Source organism: Plasmodium fragile, assembly GCF_000956335.1.
Source record: "Plasmodium fragile strain nilgiri unplaced genomic scaffold supercont1.39, whole genome shotgun sequence".
NCBI lineage: Eukaryota > Apicomplexa > Aconoidasida > Haemosporida > Plasmodiidae > Plasmodium > Plasmodium fragile.
Window position 1 is genome coordinate 157,631 of NW_012192619.1, and position 14,873 is coordinate 172,503.

The 14,873-nt window shown below is 39.6% G+C and overlaps 4 protein-coding genes across 4 annotated transcripts; 2 read left to right on the forward strand and 2 right to left on the reverse strand.

The window, feature by feature from the left end:
* Positions 1-408: 408 nt before the first annotated feature.
* AK88_03440 (uncharacterized protein) lies at positions 409-3,144 on the forward strand (the record flags this gene model as incomplete). Its single annotated transcript, XM_012481057.1, has 2 exons — positions 409-495; positions 646-3,144. The coding sequence occupies 2 exons, from the start codon at positions 409-411 to the stop codon at positions 3,142-3,144; spliced, it is 2,586 nt and encodes an 861-aa protein (XP_012336480.1).
* A 1,348-nt stretch (positions 3,145-4,492) lies between these two features.
* Positions 4,493-4,960, forward strand: AK88_03441 (uncharacterized protein; the record flags this gene model as incomplete). The annotated part of the gene is made up of 1 exon (XM_012481058.1): positions 4,493-4,960. One exon carries the CDS (start codon positions 4,493-4,495, stop codon positions 4,958-4,960), a length of 468 nt encoding a protein of 155 aa, XP_012336481.1.
* A 614-nt stretch (positions 4,961-5,574) lies between these two features.
* AK88_03442 (uncharacterized protein) lies at positions 5,575-9,324 on the reverse strand (the record flags this gene model as incomplete). The annotated part of the gene is made up of 1 exon (XM_012481059.1): positions 5,575-9,324. The coding sequence occupies one exon, from the start codon at positions 9,322-9,324 to the stop codon at positions 5,575-5,577; it is 3,750 nt and encodes a 1,249-aa protein (XP_012336482.1).
* Positions 9,325-11,106: 1,782 nt separating this feature from the next.
* On the reverse strand, positions 11,107-13,560 carry AK88_03443 (uncharacterized protein; the record flags this gene model as incomplete). The annotated part of the gene is made up of 10 exons (XM_012481060.1): positions 11,107-11,135; positions 11,281-11,345; positions 11,511-11,574; positions 11,717-11,751; positions 12,128-12,249; positions 12,424-12,467; positions 12,688-12,753; positions 13,074-13,209; positions 13,328-13,369; positions 13,498-13,560. The coding sequence occupies 10 exons, from the start codon at positions 13,558-13,560 to the stop codon at positions 11,107-11,109; spliced, it is 666 nt and encodes a 221-aa protein (XP_012336483.1).
* Between the last annotated feature and the right edge of the window lie 1,313 nt (positions 13,561-14,873).

Here is a 14,873-nt window from a genome sequence, read left to right on the forward strand (position 1 = left end):
AAAAAAAAAAAAAAAAAAAAAAAAAAAGTGCGATACACGTAAGAGGCCATAACATCCGCATGCTTCTCCCGAATGGCTAACGTATTCTTTACAAATCAGTATATGTTGATCCGTTATTCATCTCCGACACTGTTGTATATATTATTCATTTGTCATATGTGTATATATACATGTACACAAGCCTACACCTACATATGTTTCGTAGGAATGTCTTATTTTTGTTGTTAGCACTTCGCATCCTGCAACTGTAATTTCTTGTTTCAGTTTCAACATTGTGGCATTTGTCTGACAAAATAATAATTTACTTTTCCCACTTGTTGTCGGGAGCCCATTTGACTGGCCACTTTTGACAGCTATTTTGTGAATTATTTTTGTTGTCCAAATTTTGAAAAAGGCCCAGGGTACAAAATGGAATTCTTTCACTTTGCACTGATCACTTTTGTACTTCTCCTCGGCCAGTGCTACTCCCAAAACTATGACAAGGAGAATTTGAAGGTACCATGAGAGGGCAGATGTCAACGCGAAGGAGTGTATATATTTTTGTGAAGGGACCTGCGGAATGGTGGGCCTTCGCCAACCCAACAAACACATACATAATATACATTTATGCGTACTTCTACACTTCCTATTACACACACTTTGCAGAAACTGACGGAGTACCGCCAGCAGCACAGAAAAACTGTGGATGGGCGCCTGTGCGCCGCTGCATTTGTGCAAGACGATCAGACTTTCACGGATTGCACCAAGGCAACGGATCCAAATGGAATAACGGGCAGAGAATGGTGTTACGTGGAAGTGCAGCTAGTAGGGAAGGGGAACAGAGATTGGGATTACTGCAAAGGAGTAATTAACTACGATGTTGTCAGGTCAAAAGCTAGGACGTTCTATTTAGCAAAGTCAAATGAACTGAACAGTGCTGTCACAAAACTGGAAATGGAAAAAAACAAGTTGGAAGGCATATATGAAAAGTACGAAGGAATATGTGGAAGTACATCGGAAATGGTGAAGAAAAAATTTGAGGAAATTAATGACATAGCTAAAAACTCCAGTAGAAATATAAACAAATTATTGCTTCAGGCATCGTCTATTGGTGACTCTGAAACAAAAATGCATGAACTAGCAGATGAGGTAGAGAAGAATAGGAAACCGTTCCTGGAGGACAAAAGGAATTGTTCAATATTAAAAGCCTACAGTATTGAAGAGAAAGCAGATGGATTAATTGGAAGCTATTACGATAATGCATATTTCTCAGGGTACCCTGTCTCCATTCAAAGTGACAAGTATATAAATTTTGTATGGGATACTGGTATCCCAGTAGAGAATATTCCGTACCAGCATTTTTCTGTAAGGTGGGATGGTTATTTAAAAATTCCCCAAACGGGGAATTATATCATTAGCGTCGAACATGACTGTGGCGTGAGGATATTTTTAGACGACTCCCCCATTCTTGTAGATAACATGCCTTATCCTAAGGAAGAAGATTCAGAAGAAATGAGACCCATATCAATACTTCCTATGGAAAAAATAAATGCTAAGGTGCATAAGGTCAGCTCTGAAAAGTTGGGCTTACTTGGAGGAAAGAAATATAAATTCCGTGTAGAATATTTCCACCTCAGTAGTATCAAATATGAAAACCCCGACATGGTCCACATAATGCTCTCGTGGAGATCCGATCTTATAGTGGAGGAAATTATCCCAACTAATTATTTTTTCCAGGGAAATGTGACAAGCCCATTACGAATTAGTCAGCTGAGGGGGGAAGAATATGAAATCATATTTCTTCAGAATGGAATGCACGCCTTTATGGACACAACAAAATTTGTAGTAGCTGATATTCCATCCATTTTTGAAAAATCCAAGTGCATACGTTCTACTATGTACAATCATAATATAAGCAGCGTACATTTTAGGGTCAACTCGCATAGCGTCGTCTTTGTAGCCATACCAAAGGAAGTGAAGGAAATTCCACTGAACGATGTGACGAAGAAAAAATTTGAAACAACAAAGGAGACTTTGTCAATTTATCAAGTGGAGGAAGAAAACGCGACGAATGCTTCCGAGCAGAACACATATAATATATACTCTTCTGAATATTCCAGCGGAGATGTGCTCATAAATTTACTCAAACCGACTCCCTTTTTAATATTTTTGGAGCCACGTGAATTGCACTCCTCTAATAGTTGTAGGGGATATGTCCAGACAGTTTCACTCACAAATTCGGGACACTTTAATTCTTGTTATGCCTCATCATATGAGTCCCCCCAATTTGATTGCAATGCTGGTTTCAGTGGCAATAATCAGGATAAAGAATACGAAACGTGGAAAACGGCAGCTGATAAATCACTAGGCCAGTACCTAAGTGTAAACTTCAAATACGAGATAGACATTCATTCCTTCACTTTCAGAAATCTGTCTTCTCTGGAGAACCCGATCACAGAACTGACTCTGTACTTTCCAAATGTTAAAACACCTGAAGTTTTTGCCATCTCTCCCGGACACCATCACTACAAGCTCAGCACCCCAATAAAGGCGAAAAGCGCCAAGGTAGTCATATCCAAAGTGAGCAATCCCAAAGGACAGAGTGGTGGTAACGTTGCCTTCTATGGTATCCCATGTGTAGACCCCAAAAATGAGCAACCAAATCAACAGAAAAATGAGCGAGAAATTAACGTATTTTTTACCAGCAAAAATAATAGCACGTCATCCAAACCGTTAAATTGGATAATTGATAATGGACTGAAAAAGGATCAGTATGGATTTTTCAAATATGGCTGGGAGAAATTACCCACCCCCGTGGAATCAGAAAATTTGGACAACGACCCATCACATGCGGGAATTTCTTTCCTTCCTTTGGAATGCAAAAATAGCAACGAAGCTTGTGATACCTCTAATACGTGGTCAATTGATTTACTGCACCAAGGAACATACTACATGGCCATCGAAATAGGATCCCCAAGCGGCAGACAAGAACTAAATTCCATCACAGTTAATGGTGATGTTTACATAAGTAACATGTTTTTAAAGCCTGGGCAGTATACCAAAGTTACCTCTGATATTAGCATCTCAGACAGTAAAACACTCCAGATCTCCACTGACACGAACACTGTAATACAGTCCGTGCAGCTGTTGTTCCTTCACAAGTGATTTGGCAGTTCACCTTGGGCATCGTGAAAAAGGACTCTTTTTTTTTTTTTTTTTTTTTGGGAAAAAAAAAAAAAAAAAAAAAATATGGTATACGTGTCGAACGCTAAAATTTTTTTTTTTTTTTTTTTTTTTTGGCCCTTTTGTTTGCACCTTTTTGAAAATTGCTAAAATAGCGATTTGTCTTATGTTCCACCCATATGAATAACTTTTTCCTCACCGTGGCACAACTGTTAACTTTTTTTTTTTTTTTTTTTTTTTTTTTTTCCACAGCATTTTTGCTGTTACGCACTGGAGGGGGACGTTTGCCCAGGTGCCTAGCGAGAACCATTAATTCGTCCGAAAACGTCCTCATTCGTATGATCAGTTTAAGCAATGGTGTTTGTTCCACGGTTGTTACTACCCCATTTTGCCTTGAAAATTGTGTTGGCGTGCATTTACATAATGTCTCTTTTTTTCTCTAATTAATGCACAACAGGAGAAATGTTTAGCATGAAGGAAGCACACTAGGCTTTAAAAAGAAATCCGTTTATGGGGAGTACCGTCACATGGTATGTAACTTTATGACTTACTCGACACTTACGGCTTCCTACATGTGTGCGCTGCGTCTTTTGTCATCCATTTGATGGTTTCCCCAACTCAGCCGTGTTCATCCCCTTCATATTGTACCACCTCTTGTGAACACGATTTGCTACATTTACGAGCCAATCAGTGAGTAGATACCTAAACGCATGTACAAATTGGCTCACGGAACAAAGGGCACCAACTGCGGTTCTCTACTTGTCCCTTTTAAGCGCAATATTATGAGGAGAGCGCATTTTAGTGAAACAAATTTGGAACCCAACGTTGTAACAACAATTAGGGTTCGCAAAAAAAGGGGGCATAAAAACTGCTTAATTTTTATGTAAAAACGTGGAATATTAATAATGCCCTGGAAAGAATATATTGCCGGTAATTTTTCGTTTTCCCTTGTGAGCGATTTCAAACGGGGCACCAGGGAAATGTGGGGCGAGCCTACGAAAATGGAGCGAGAAAATTTCGGAATCTGCGGCGCAGTGCCATGCCAAAATAGAAACATGTGCCATAAAACATTTCATTGCGAGAACGTACATTCGTAGCAATAGGGAATTAACGTACATTTTTTCAAAACAATTTTATATGGCCTCTTTGCGCTAAGCGATTCCTTCTTTTTGGTAAAATGAGAAAGGAAACGAAGAGACAATGAGGTAACGCAGGAGATCACAAAGAGGAAACAAAGAGGGGCATACCTGTTTGTGGTGACGTAAACGCGTTGTCGTAAACACGCTGATGCCAACACGCTTACGCGTACACGAGGATGAGCGAACGCAAAATGGGGGCGAAGGACTACAGAGATATAAAATTTTACAACTACATTCCCGTCAACAAGGAGCTGAAGAAATCCTGCGTGCCTTGTCCAGATACGGAAGAATTCGAAGCGAAATTAAATGAGGAATTTGAGGAACAAGTGAAAAATGCATTTCAAGGGAATGTTCTGGACCGAATTGATGCCAAAAATATCAATGCAGATTTGAAGAGAGATTTGCAAAAGAAATTAAATGTGTTATCGAAAAAAACGGATAAAGCTATAATCGAGCTAATTAAGAGGAAAATAAATGAAGGCAAAAATCGCACACAGGAAGACGCCTTTACCGATCACAATAAAAATGACGAGCAGGACGAAAACGTGGAAAATTCCAACACGACGTTAAATTTTAATAAAAATGGAGATGACGCAAATTATGGTCACCTCTTACAGCAGGCCATGGACAAATTGGACGTGATGGATGACTCCGACTGAAGGATTTCATTTTTTTGAATTTTAAATCGTCTTCCTATTTACGACGGTTTATGTTACCGCTCCTATTGCACGCACATATTCCAGATGGTGCGCCAGGCGCACCTTGACCTTTCACCCATATATATGCCGTTTACATTTGGCATTGTTTTATTTGGTACCACGAAATGCATACTTTGTATTTCTTTTCTTTCTTATTTTTTTTTTTTTTTTGTGACGATTGAAAACGTGCCGAGTATTGTTCTGAGCGCCTATCGGGGTTTTCCCCAATGGATAGACGTCCTGAACATATAAACAAATCCCGCTAACTTGACCACGCAGTCCCGGGGCTGTACCTAAACACATGTACAGTATTGCGCCTGGAATTTTTTTTTTTTGTCGCTTCGATGGCTTCAAAGGGAAGCGCGATGTAGTACGAGAAGGGAGTAGAAAACATGGACAGGCGTTCAACAAACATAAATTACTGACAAATTGGAGTTATCTTTGCAAAACAAAAAATGAGAAAACGGTCAAACGGAGAGTTCGCTCGGTGTTTACGGAAACGCCTAGCAATGTAAGAACAAAAATGGGCCAAAAAAAATGGTACGTACACTATTCGCCTGCGTTGCGCACCGCCCTCACAAGCATTCGAACAAGTCGTTTACATAATTCAAAAGCCACAGAGGGAAGTAGCAGACCTCCCGAAAGAGAACAAAATCGATAGCGTGCTCTTTCTCCATATCGCAAACCATCTCGTTGTATTTTCCTTTCCAAATTTCACTTCTACATCTCTGAAGAGTATTGGAGTTTTCTTTATCCCTGCTGAGCTTCTTGTAAGGAGTGTACTTCTTCTCGGGTTTTATATACTTGGGTATTTTGGACACCAATTCCCCAAGTTGGTGTTTGTTATTTATAAGCAGAACTGGGTAGAACAATAATTCCGAAGAACGGTGGTTAAAATGATTTGGCTTTTTTTTTGTGGTGCTTGCGTGAATTTCCTCTTCTTGTAAGTGACCAGCGCTGTCTCTATCTGATTTCGTGTCTCCCTCTTTAAAGCCATTTGTATTCGAATCGTTGCTTGACTGTTCCTTCACAGCAGTGTTATAATTATTCGTAACCTTCTCCGCCGGAGGCATTTCCAACTTTTCTTTCTGGTTAATAGTCAAGATGGGTTCACTCCCTTGACTGAGTGAGAATCTGTCTTGGCGATAGCTGTCCTCATCCACGTTTTCGTATTCATCACAATTTTTCCCATTTTGTGAGGGTGCCATTTTTACATGGTGAATCTCGTATAAAGGATCACTTTCAATTTTGCTGGTGCTTCTTGCAGAATTGTTGTCATTGCATTGGTTCGCTTCATGCGTTTCTTTCCTTCTTGGGGAATCGCCAACGTGCCCTTGTGAGCTACTTTCTGGAGAGCCACTATTATGTAGAGAAGAATCTAAAAAGTGTTTACTCATTATATCCCTGCCAACTGCAACATTATATACATCATTGCTTTCGTTCATATATAGGTTATAAAAAACGAACATTTTTTTTTCCTTGTTTTCATCAGAAGAGGAGCACAAATTAAAGTCACTTAAGTCTTTCTTTTTCCTCTCCCTGAAGGTGTAATGGCTCTTGTACGTCATGTTCTCCTTCTTTGTAAAGGTTTTTACAAAATCGGTTGTGTATAAATTGACATTTTCTGGTGAATGGAGGTTTTTTACGAACGTCGCCATTGTGTCTCTACTGGGTGTTTCTTCCTTTTTCACGTGTTCATCCTGCTTCACTTTTTCTATGTCGCTTGCCCTGTCCGACTTGTTTACGAGGCAGAACAAATTGTATAGCAATTTAAGCGCGTTGGGAAGCTCGAAGCGCGCGTAGCTGCTATGCTTGGAGAGCTTACTTGCATTGGCCAAAATGGCTAGCTGTTCAACCCCAGAGTGCGGTTTGATATTGTTTGGGTTGTAACCCACATATACATGTTCTGGCAATATTTCTGAAATGGGCAACGGCTGCCGTGCATCATGACATTCATTATGGTTGGGATGCTTGTTTGAGAAGCTGCCCTCCCCCTGGTCAGCATCGCTGCTCAATTTTTCTTTTATGTTTGCACCATTTTCGGTACTTCTCATGCGGTGAGTTGTTCTATCCACATACTTATTTTTTTGCAAATCGAAATTTTTACCCTTAGAAGCACCTCTGTTCACATAGTCCACGTCATCAATGTCGTCACCATAGGTATAGGCCACGTTCACACTCCATGCATTTAGCTCCACGCACGGGCAGTTTTCATCATAATTTAATTTTAGCAAAACGAAGGAGTTGTACCATAATTCGATTTCTAATATGCAGGAAAAATTTGTCCTCACTAGCCAAATGCCTTTGGTTTTATCTATGCATGCTACTCCTAATTTGTGCGCCTCATCAACTGGTTCGTTGTTGCTTACATTTTTAATCATCGAGCATTTGATTAGAAAGAGTTGTTGCTTAAATGGGTTTTTGTCACTATGGGTGTTTTGTCCACCACCATCAGAATAATTTCCATGTGTGTAGAAATGTGTGGACGGGTTTCTATCCTCCTTTAATTGCTTAACTCCATCATATGATGAGTAATTTTTCTCCTTATCGAGGTGCGTTTTTTGCCTATTACACGCCTCACCCTCCGCGGAATCCTGCTCATCCGTTTTGACAATCCGTAATGACAGGTCGCTAGAGGTTTCTCCCTTGGGTACACCTACACAGTCGTCATTTTGTACGACATTATTCAATGTGATCAATTTGTCAAACATTAAATCAAAGTGGATTACTTGACACCTGACGACGATAATCAATGCGCTTCTAATGCATAGAGGTTCGAGAGAAAATTCTTTAATGATTATACCGGAAATGTTATTCACATTAGAATGCAAACTTAAATCCACTTCCTTAGAGAGGGAAGACTTCTGATAATTAATTAAGCAGCTGAAGGATTTTTCATTTGCAAATTTTTTTTTGGATGGATAATAGCTAGCAGGGACAATGTAAAAACTGGACCCCAGACAGAAGTGAAAATCAGCCATCTGAGAATGTCTAATCGACTTTAAGTGGAAGAAATCTTCGTATGCATTATTCCAGTCTAACACAACATCTGTGCATACACCTATCGGGGGGAAGGAACACAAAAAGCACAAGGCTCCGGTGGGTTGAAAGCTAATCGTTGATATAACAAAATCTCTCAAATATCTTCTACCACAAAAATCGCACCTTTCAATGAATATATTTCCATGTATTTCTGACATTTTCGAAAATTTAGTGCCACACCTATAGTGTAGTGAATCTATATTTTGCGTGATCAAAAATTTTATAATATTCCTGTTCATTAGCTCCTTTATCATGATGTGCGTTTTGGTTGGCAGGGCAAGGTGCAGGTCCATGACTTTTTTTTTTCTCTTTCCAAATATGACGTAGTGTTCGTTTGAAAGGGGATTTTGTGTTGCCTCCCTAGCATCTCCATCTGCCTCCTCCCCACCAGGTTTATCTCCATCTTTATTGCTACCGCTTGGGTAGAAGCTTGTGGAGTCTCGCTCATATGTAGCACCTGCATTTTCTTTTTTTACACACACATGGACGCTTTCTTCCCCTCCTTGTTCTTCCTTTATCATTGTGCTTCTCACGAGTGTCATGTCGGAATTTTTACTTGTCTCCTTTTCATTCACAGAATGATTATCCCCCTTAGTATGGATCGACCTTGTGTCTACCTGGGCATATGCTTCCCGGTTGTAACCATTTAAATATTCCTTTCCTTGAAAGCCTGCGTAACTTTGATTCTGTTCTTGGGCTAATTTTGTGTCCCTGGCGTTATACTCTGGGCAATTGTCCGCTCTCCCTGCGTGGGATTCAACCGTGTCACCTTCATACACGCTTTCAGGTCTTTCTATTTTGACAAAATTGAATGCACATTCCTGCGTTCTGTTAACGGAGCTGTGTTGGCCGGGGTCATCCGACAGTTCGCATTTTACTTGTAAGCTTTTTCGTATCTTCTTCGTCTTCGTATTTGGGCTATCATTTGCATGAGGGGTGCTTACATCCTGGGTCTCCTTCTTGGACTTTGCTTCCTCCTTAACCTCGCTCACGTCCTCCCCCCTCTTGCATCGCTTCTCGAACTGCCTCTTCCTCCTGTGACTCGCGTCTCTCAGGAACTCGTTTGTCCATATTCCAGTGGGGCCCCTAAAATCTTGTAGCCCCGAGCTGGTGGATATGCCGGCACCAGCATGAACGACGATGTGCTCACTGGTTTTTATTTTTTCTATCAGTTTTTTAATTTTCCTTTTTTCTTCCTCAGAATCTTCAAAATATTCCTTTTCCCCCAACGGCCCTTTGTTTTCATTTTTCGACAGACGCTGCGCATAATTCATACAACTCATTTTAGGGAAAGCGGAACAAATTGTGGAGGAGTCTCAGACTCGGGGTACAGAGGTGTTAAGAAAGAGCAAAAGGTACTATGCTTTAAGAAGGCTAACGTACCAAATGAAACGGCACACATAAGTGGCAAATCGTGCGTTCGGCTCGGTGTTTAAGCAGTTCGCATTTTTTAACCCTATCGTCTTTGTGCTTATCCTCCTTCCGCTTATCCCCTTTGTGTTTATTCCTTTTCAGGCTTATCATTCTACGCTGTGAGCCAGTCCTAACTGAGAAAGGCTAGCAGTCCCATACTCGCCAAAGTAGCAGTTCGGACAAATGGTTTAAAATATATTATGTGTACGCCCCCGTGCTGCTAAGATTGGTTCCACGCAATTGCTCTTCTTAAGAATTTGGTAATTATTCATGAGATATTCATCCTTGTGATTTCTCAAATTTAGACTATGTATAAAAGTTAGGCAAAGGGGAATAAAAAAAAAAAAAAAAAAATAGAAAAAAATAATAAAAAGCTTTTCTGTGCTTTAGGTAGTTCTTTTCACCAATTGGCTGCTTCGTGTTTGTACATGTGCTACCGCTTGGACATTTCACGCACAGTTATGCCATCGTGTTAGGCCTGCATTATGCTGATGGGTTACGTGGCTCCCAATATTTTTTGTGCTGCAAGTGTGAGGTAATGTCATGTACATTGAGGAAACGTTTGGTTGAGTTCACTTGGTGGGCAATTTTCTCCATTCGTTTGCGCCCCGATTGAAGAATGGTACACCCAAGCAACTATGCACAAAAAAAAATGGATAATTGATTCTTGGCTGAAAAAAAATTCATGCGTAGTGCCTACATGCGTTATATAAAACACTAGCTCATTATTTTATCCTCCTTAATTCATCAATTTTACGTAGCAAAATTTTTTTAAAAAATGAATTTCCTCACGTTTTTATCGGCCCAGTTAGAACGGCCAAAGCGGTTAATACGAAAGGGAGACAACAGGACGACAAACCTACCCGCTAGGTTTACATCGCATTGACCAAGTTGAATGTTACTTGGCGCATGTCTTCCACATGTGCATCCCCGTCCACGTTTGGCCAAGGGAACAGCAAAATAAGAAACGTACCATGTGTGTGTACCCCATATTTGCCATCATTAATTGGGCACAACGAATAACACAATTGGGAACCCCAAACTCTTTGCCTAGTTGGACACGTAGTTACAGATGCAAATGTGGACTGACCCATGTTGTAATAAATAAAAAAGTACGAACAACAAATATATGAGATGTATAATACGGAATGGTATGCCTCTGATTTAGCAGGGCTGGGAGGAACACACACATACACACACACAAAAAAAAATAAAAAAATAGCTTTATATAAAATCCTTTTTTTTTTTTTTAAGAAGATGCTACATTGTATGCACATTGATCCACTTCATGTTCTACACCCCAGACACGTAGGCAATTTTGCTATCAATAAAAATATACATATATATTCCTACGTACCTTTATACACATTTGTTTGTTGTTCAAGTGGTAAAAAGAGGAATGTGAATTTAATGGCTCCTTTGCGACGTTTTGCGGAACGGCACGCTCATCCAAATTAAAGCAGGGTAACCGCGTCGGGAAGAAGGAAGAGTTGTACTGGAAGGGTTCTTACTCAAAGTAACGAACGAGTGGTGTACTCCGAAAAAACAAATTGAAATAAAAAGAATTCCATAACGACTTGTAAATTGTAAATTGTAATAAGTAGACTGTGAAAAGAAGGTTCTCCTGTGGTGCTCCAGTGTTTGAACTTGCTTCACTCAACAAAGTCGAATCCTTTGCTATCTTAAAATGGGAAAATTAAAGTGAAACGAGTAGAACGCGGTAGGTGTAGTGCGTAAAATGCGGTACACTTGTGCGCATCTTGCTCTCTCAAGAAGCACAACGCCCTTTTTTTTTTTTTTGTGATTTTTTCTTTCTTTTGCCGAACCATCGTTCCTCAGATTGACAAAGTATTCCTTCGCCTCCGCAATGTTGTCTCGGAATTTTTTGTACCTACAAAGGGGAAAAAGAAATACACACAAACACGTATATGTATGCATGCATCATGTACACATTTTTGCCTGCACATCTTAACCCATTTTCTGGTTTGCCCCAAGAATTGGCACAACACTGATGCAACTAAAAATTTGCGAATGCGCCAAGTTGCTTGTTACAAACCTTGCATGGTGCAAAAATTCGTAATCGGGGTGCAGGCTATTTTTGTAGACCTTTTTTTTGCAAGCTGAAAGGGAAGAAATTTGTACATACGGGTTATATACACACAAAGAAAGAGAAGCAGGTAAAAACAATTTAACCTAAGGGAAACTGCGCGCATGTCATGACACACGAAAATATGTACAAAACAAAAGGCATATAATCAAAACCTGCTATGGGGCATTCGATCGTGTCTTTATTTTGCCTAAAGAAATAAGAATAAAAATAATAAAACAGTTGGAATGAATCGGATTATACTCCTTTTCTTCTTCCCACTTTAACAAATTCGACTTACATCAATCGGAGTATGAACGCTTTCTCAAATGTGTGCACACATGCCTTCCTATTTTTGCTAAACCTAAAACAGGAGTTGTTACAGCAAAAACCAAGCAATCAATTTTGGCATTAAAAAAACGGTGATTATTTTTATGGAACATTACTACGTGGTTTGACCTGCACTGTTAAGTTCGCCTTTTAGAAATGGAAATGTGTTTTTTGTAGGGACTCACACCACAAAATGACTCTCTGGTGTACACTTCAGCACATAAAAGGATTGGACTTCTGCAAAAGCATATACTTACCTTTGCGTCACTGGGTTTTCAAAAGGCATTTGCGAAATGGGGCATTTGGTGGGGAAGACCCCAACTTCTTCATCCACGACCAATTCGTCCTCATCGTCATCTTTCTGATTTTTTAAGTGAAACTGGAAAAGGTTGGAAAAAAAAAAAAAAAAAAAAACAGAGGTTAGCAGCATCGACAATTGGATAAATCTGTGTAAAAATCCGATGCACACTGCGTTATAAGAGATATAAATGAGAACAAAATGCGGTCTTTTTGTAGTCCTTTTTTTTTTTTTTTCATTTGTCTGCATTGGTACCCTTGCTAATCTGGATATGTCCTTTTCGTCCGTTTGATGATGTCCTGAACATTTGCAGAGTGCGCACCACACAGAGAGGCATACAAATTTAAATTATTAACAGCAGGGATGGACAAGAAGGTGCAATCGCCAAGTAGGGATTCAGAACTACGCAGTATTTCATTCTGCTACACACATTGTGTTACCAAAGTGAGTACAAATGGGATTTGTTATTCGTCTCTTTTTTTTTTTTCTTTTACAACAATTTGTCTCATCTTTTCCTACCTTGCAATTTAAATTTCACGTATCTGTTCACGAGCTTCAAAAATTGAGCATCAATATTTAGCTCGTCTGGATGTTCGGAAATGAAAAAAGGAAATGTGGTCATGAGAACTTCCTTTACAAAGCGCAGTACATACCGATAAGTGGCAGGACAGCAGAAGAAGAAAAAAAAAAGAGGATTGGGTAAAAGATGCCCTCCCAATTGGATGAAGCCCATACGGTTGGTCTCCCCTCGATTTATAAAACGCGTTTACCTGACCCTGAACGATGGAGCATATGCACATGGGCATGATTTTTAAATATAAAATGGGGTTAAAATGGTGTAAATTGCTAACGCATCAGAGAAAAGAACATTCGCATTTGCATATTAATGCCTGTTGCACACTTACGAAAATATTTAATCGAAAATAGAATGTTGTACAGGCTCTTCTGCAAAGAATTGTGATACTTCTGAATTTCACTTGAGGGGGTGTACTCGTCATCATACTTGTCCAGGCTGTCCCAGATGTCCTGGAAGCTGGGGATCTACATAGAGGGGGAGGGGAAGACGCAGGGAATAATTCAGAACAGTTTGTCTTAACACCTGTGCATAGATATACAATTGGGAGAGTAACACAAAATTTTTTTTTTGGTTCTTATTTACGAGATCCTCCTGAGACAATTCGTCTTCTCCTCCGCTTAGCGCCTGCGGGGATAGGTAACGAGGATTAGGTTATGCCACCTCAGGCGTGTGTACATATACACGGTGTATAAGTGTACTTATGCGCATATGTGCAAAACATTGGACATTCCTATTGCCCTTTGTTTCATTACTTTGTTTTGTTTTTTTTGTTTTACGAGTTTTACCTCCTTCGATGAATCCCCTTGCTCGAACATTACTGTCGCAATACCCTATCACCCTATGCCCCAATTTTGCGTTAATTCTCTTTTTCGTATTTCCGCAACCCCAGGAAAGGCGTTCATGGGATTATATATTTTTCTCCTCCTCGTTGTAAAATCAGTGGCAAGAAAGTCGTGCTGCCTGGTAGGCCTATTCCGTAAGGGGTGTAAAATTCGCGTATTTGAAAATATGGAAAATTTTTTTCCTTTTCCGTGAAAATAATGTTGGTCACGGCAAAATGTCATCCAATTGTGCGATTCATTTTTTGCGCAAAATGAAGACTCGGTGGGTTTAATCGAATTTAAAAAGAAAATAAAAACAAAAATACAAGAAAAAACTTTTCCAACTGCGATGCGGCACCCCGTTTTCGCCGCTATATGTGTGTTATTTTTTCCCTTTTTTGCGGTATGCTGATGATAAGGTTAACCCACACGAAGCGGCCTTAACATGTACACGGGAAGAAATATTAAAATAGCACATTTCTTGTCCATTTGCCAGTCTATTCTCACCTTTATATGTAGTTCCGTGGGAATGGTACAACCGCGTCACACAGGTTTATGCATTTTTGCTGGAACAAGCTTGTTAAAAAAAAAAAGTAACTCTAACAGTTGCAGTTGCATCGTTGGTATACTCACATATATTTGTACTTGCACGTGCGACATATGCACGTTACACATTTCCGTTTCATCAGGTTTACACGTTTGTAATTATTACGAACGTGCTCTCATACCACGTTGGAAAAAAAGTGGAGTAATAAATTAAGACGCAATTTATTTTTTGAGGATGGGACAAAATTTTTTTTTTTTTATTATTTTCCCCTTTTGCGCGAGCGGGTTTGCCTACATAAACGGAAAGTGTATTTTGATATATGTAGGACAATACGCATACACATTACTTAGCGTAGCACTTTGGCGCAACGCCTTGCAAATGCTGAACTGTTCTACATTTGTGCAGACACGTATTAGCTCATGTAAAGACCTTTTTGCCCCGACATGTGTGCTGCTTTCCAGCGGACACATGATTCCATTTTAGAATAAGAACAGAATAAAACAGAGTAACATTGGGTCTGTTGGATCGTTGTACCTATTTAATTTATAAAATAACTTCTCCTCTTGTGGCCTTGTGCGTGTAAGCGGCATATCATTTAAGCGGACATTGGCACAAAATAGTTTTATTTTTTCTTTTTAAAAAAACTTGAGCGAAAAAAAAAAAAAGACAAGAAAAAACACAGCCAAAAGGGGATACCATATGACACTTTCCAGTATAACCATGTTAAGAAAATAACGTCGCACAAGTAAAACCTCCACAA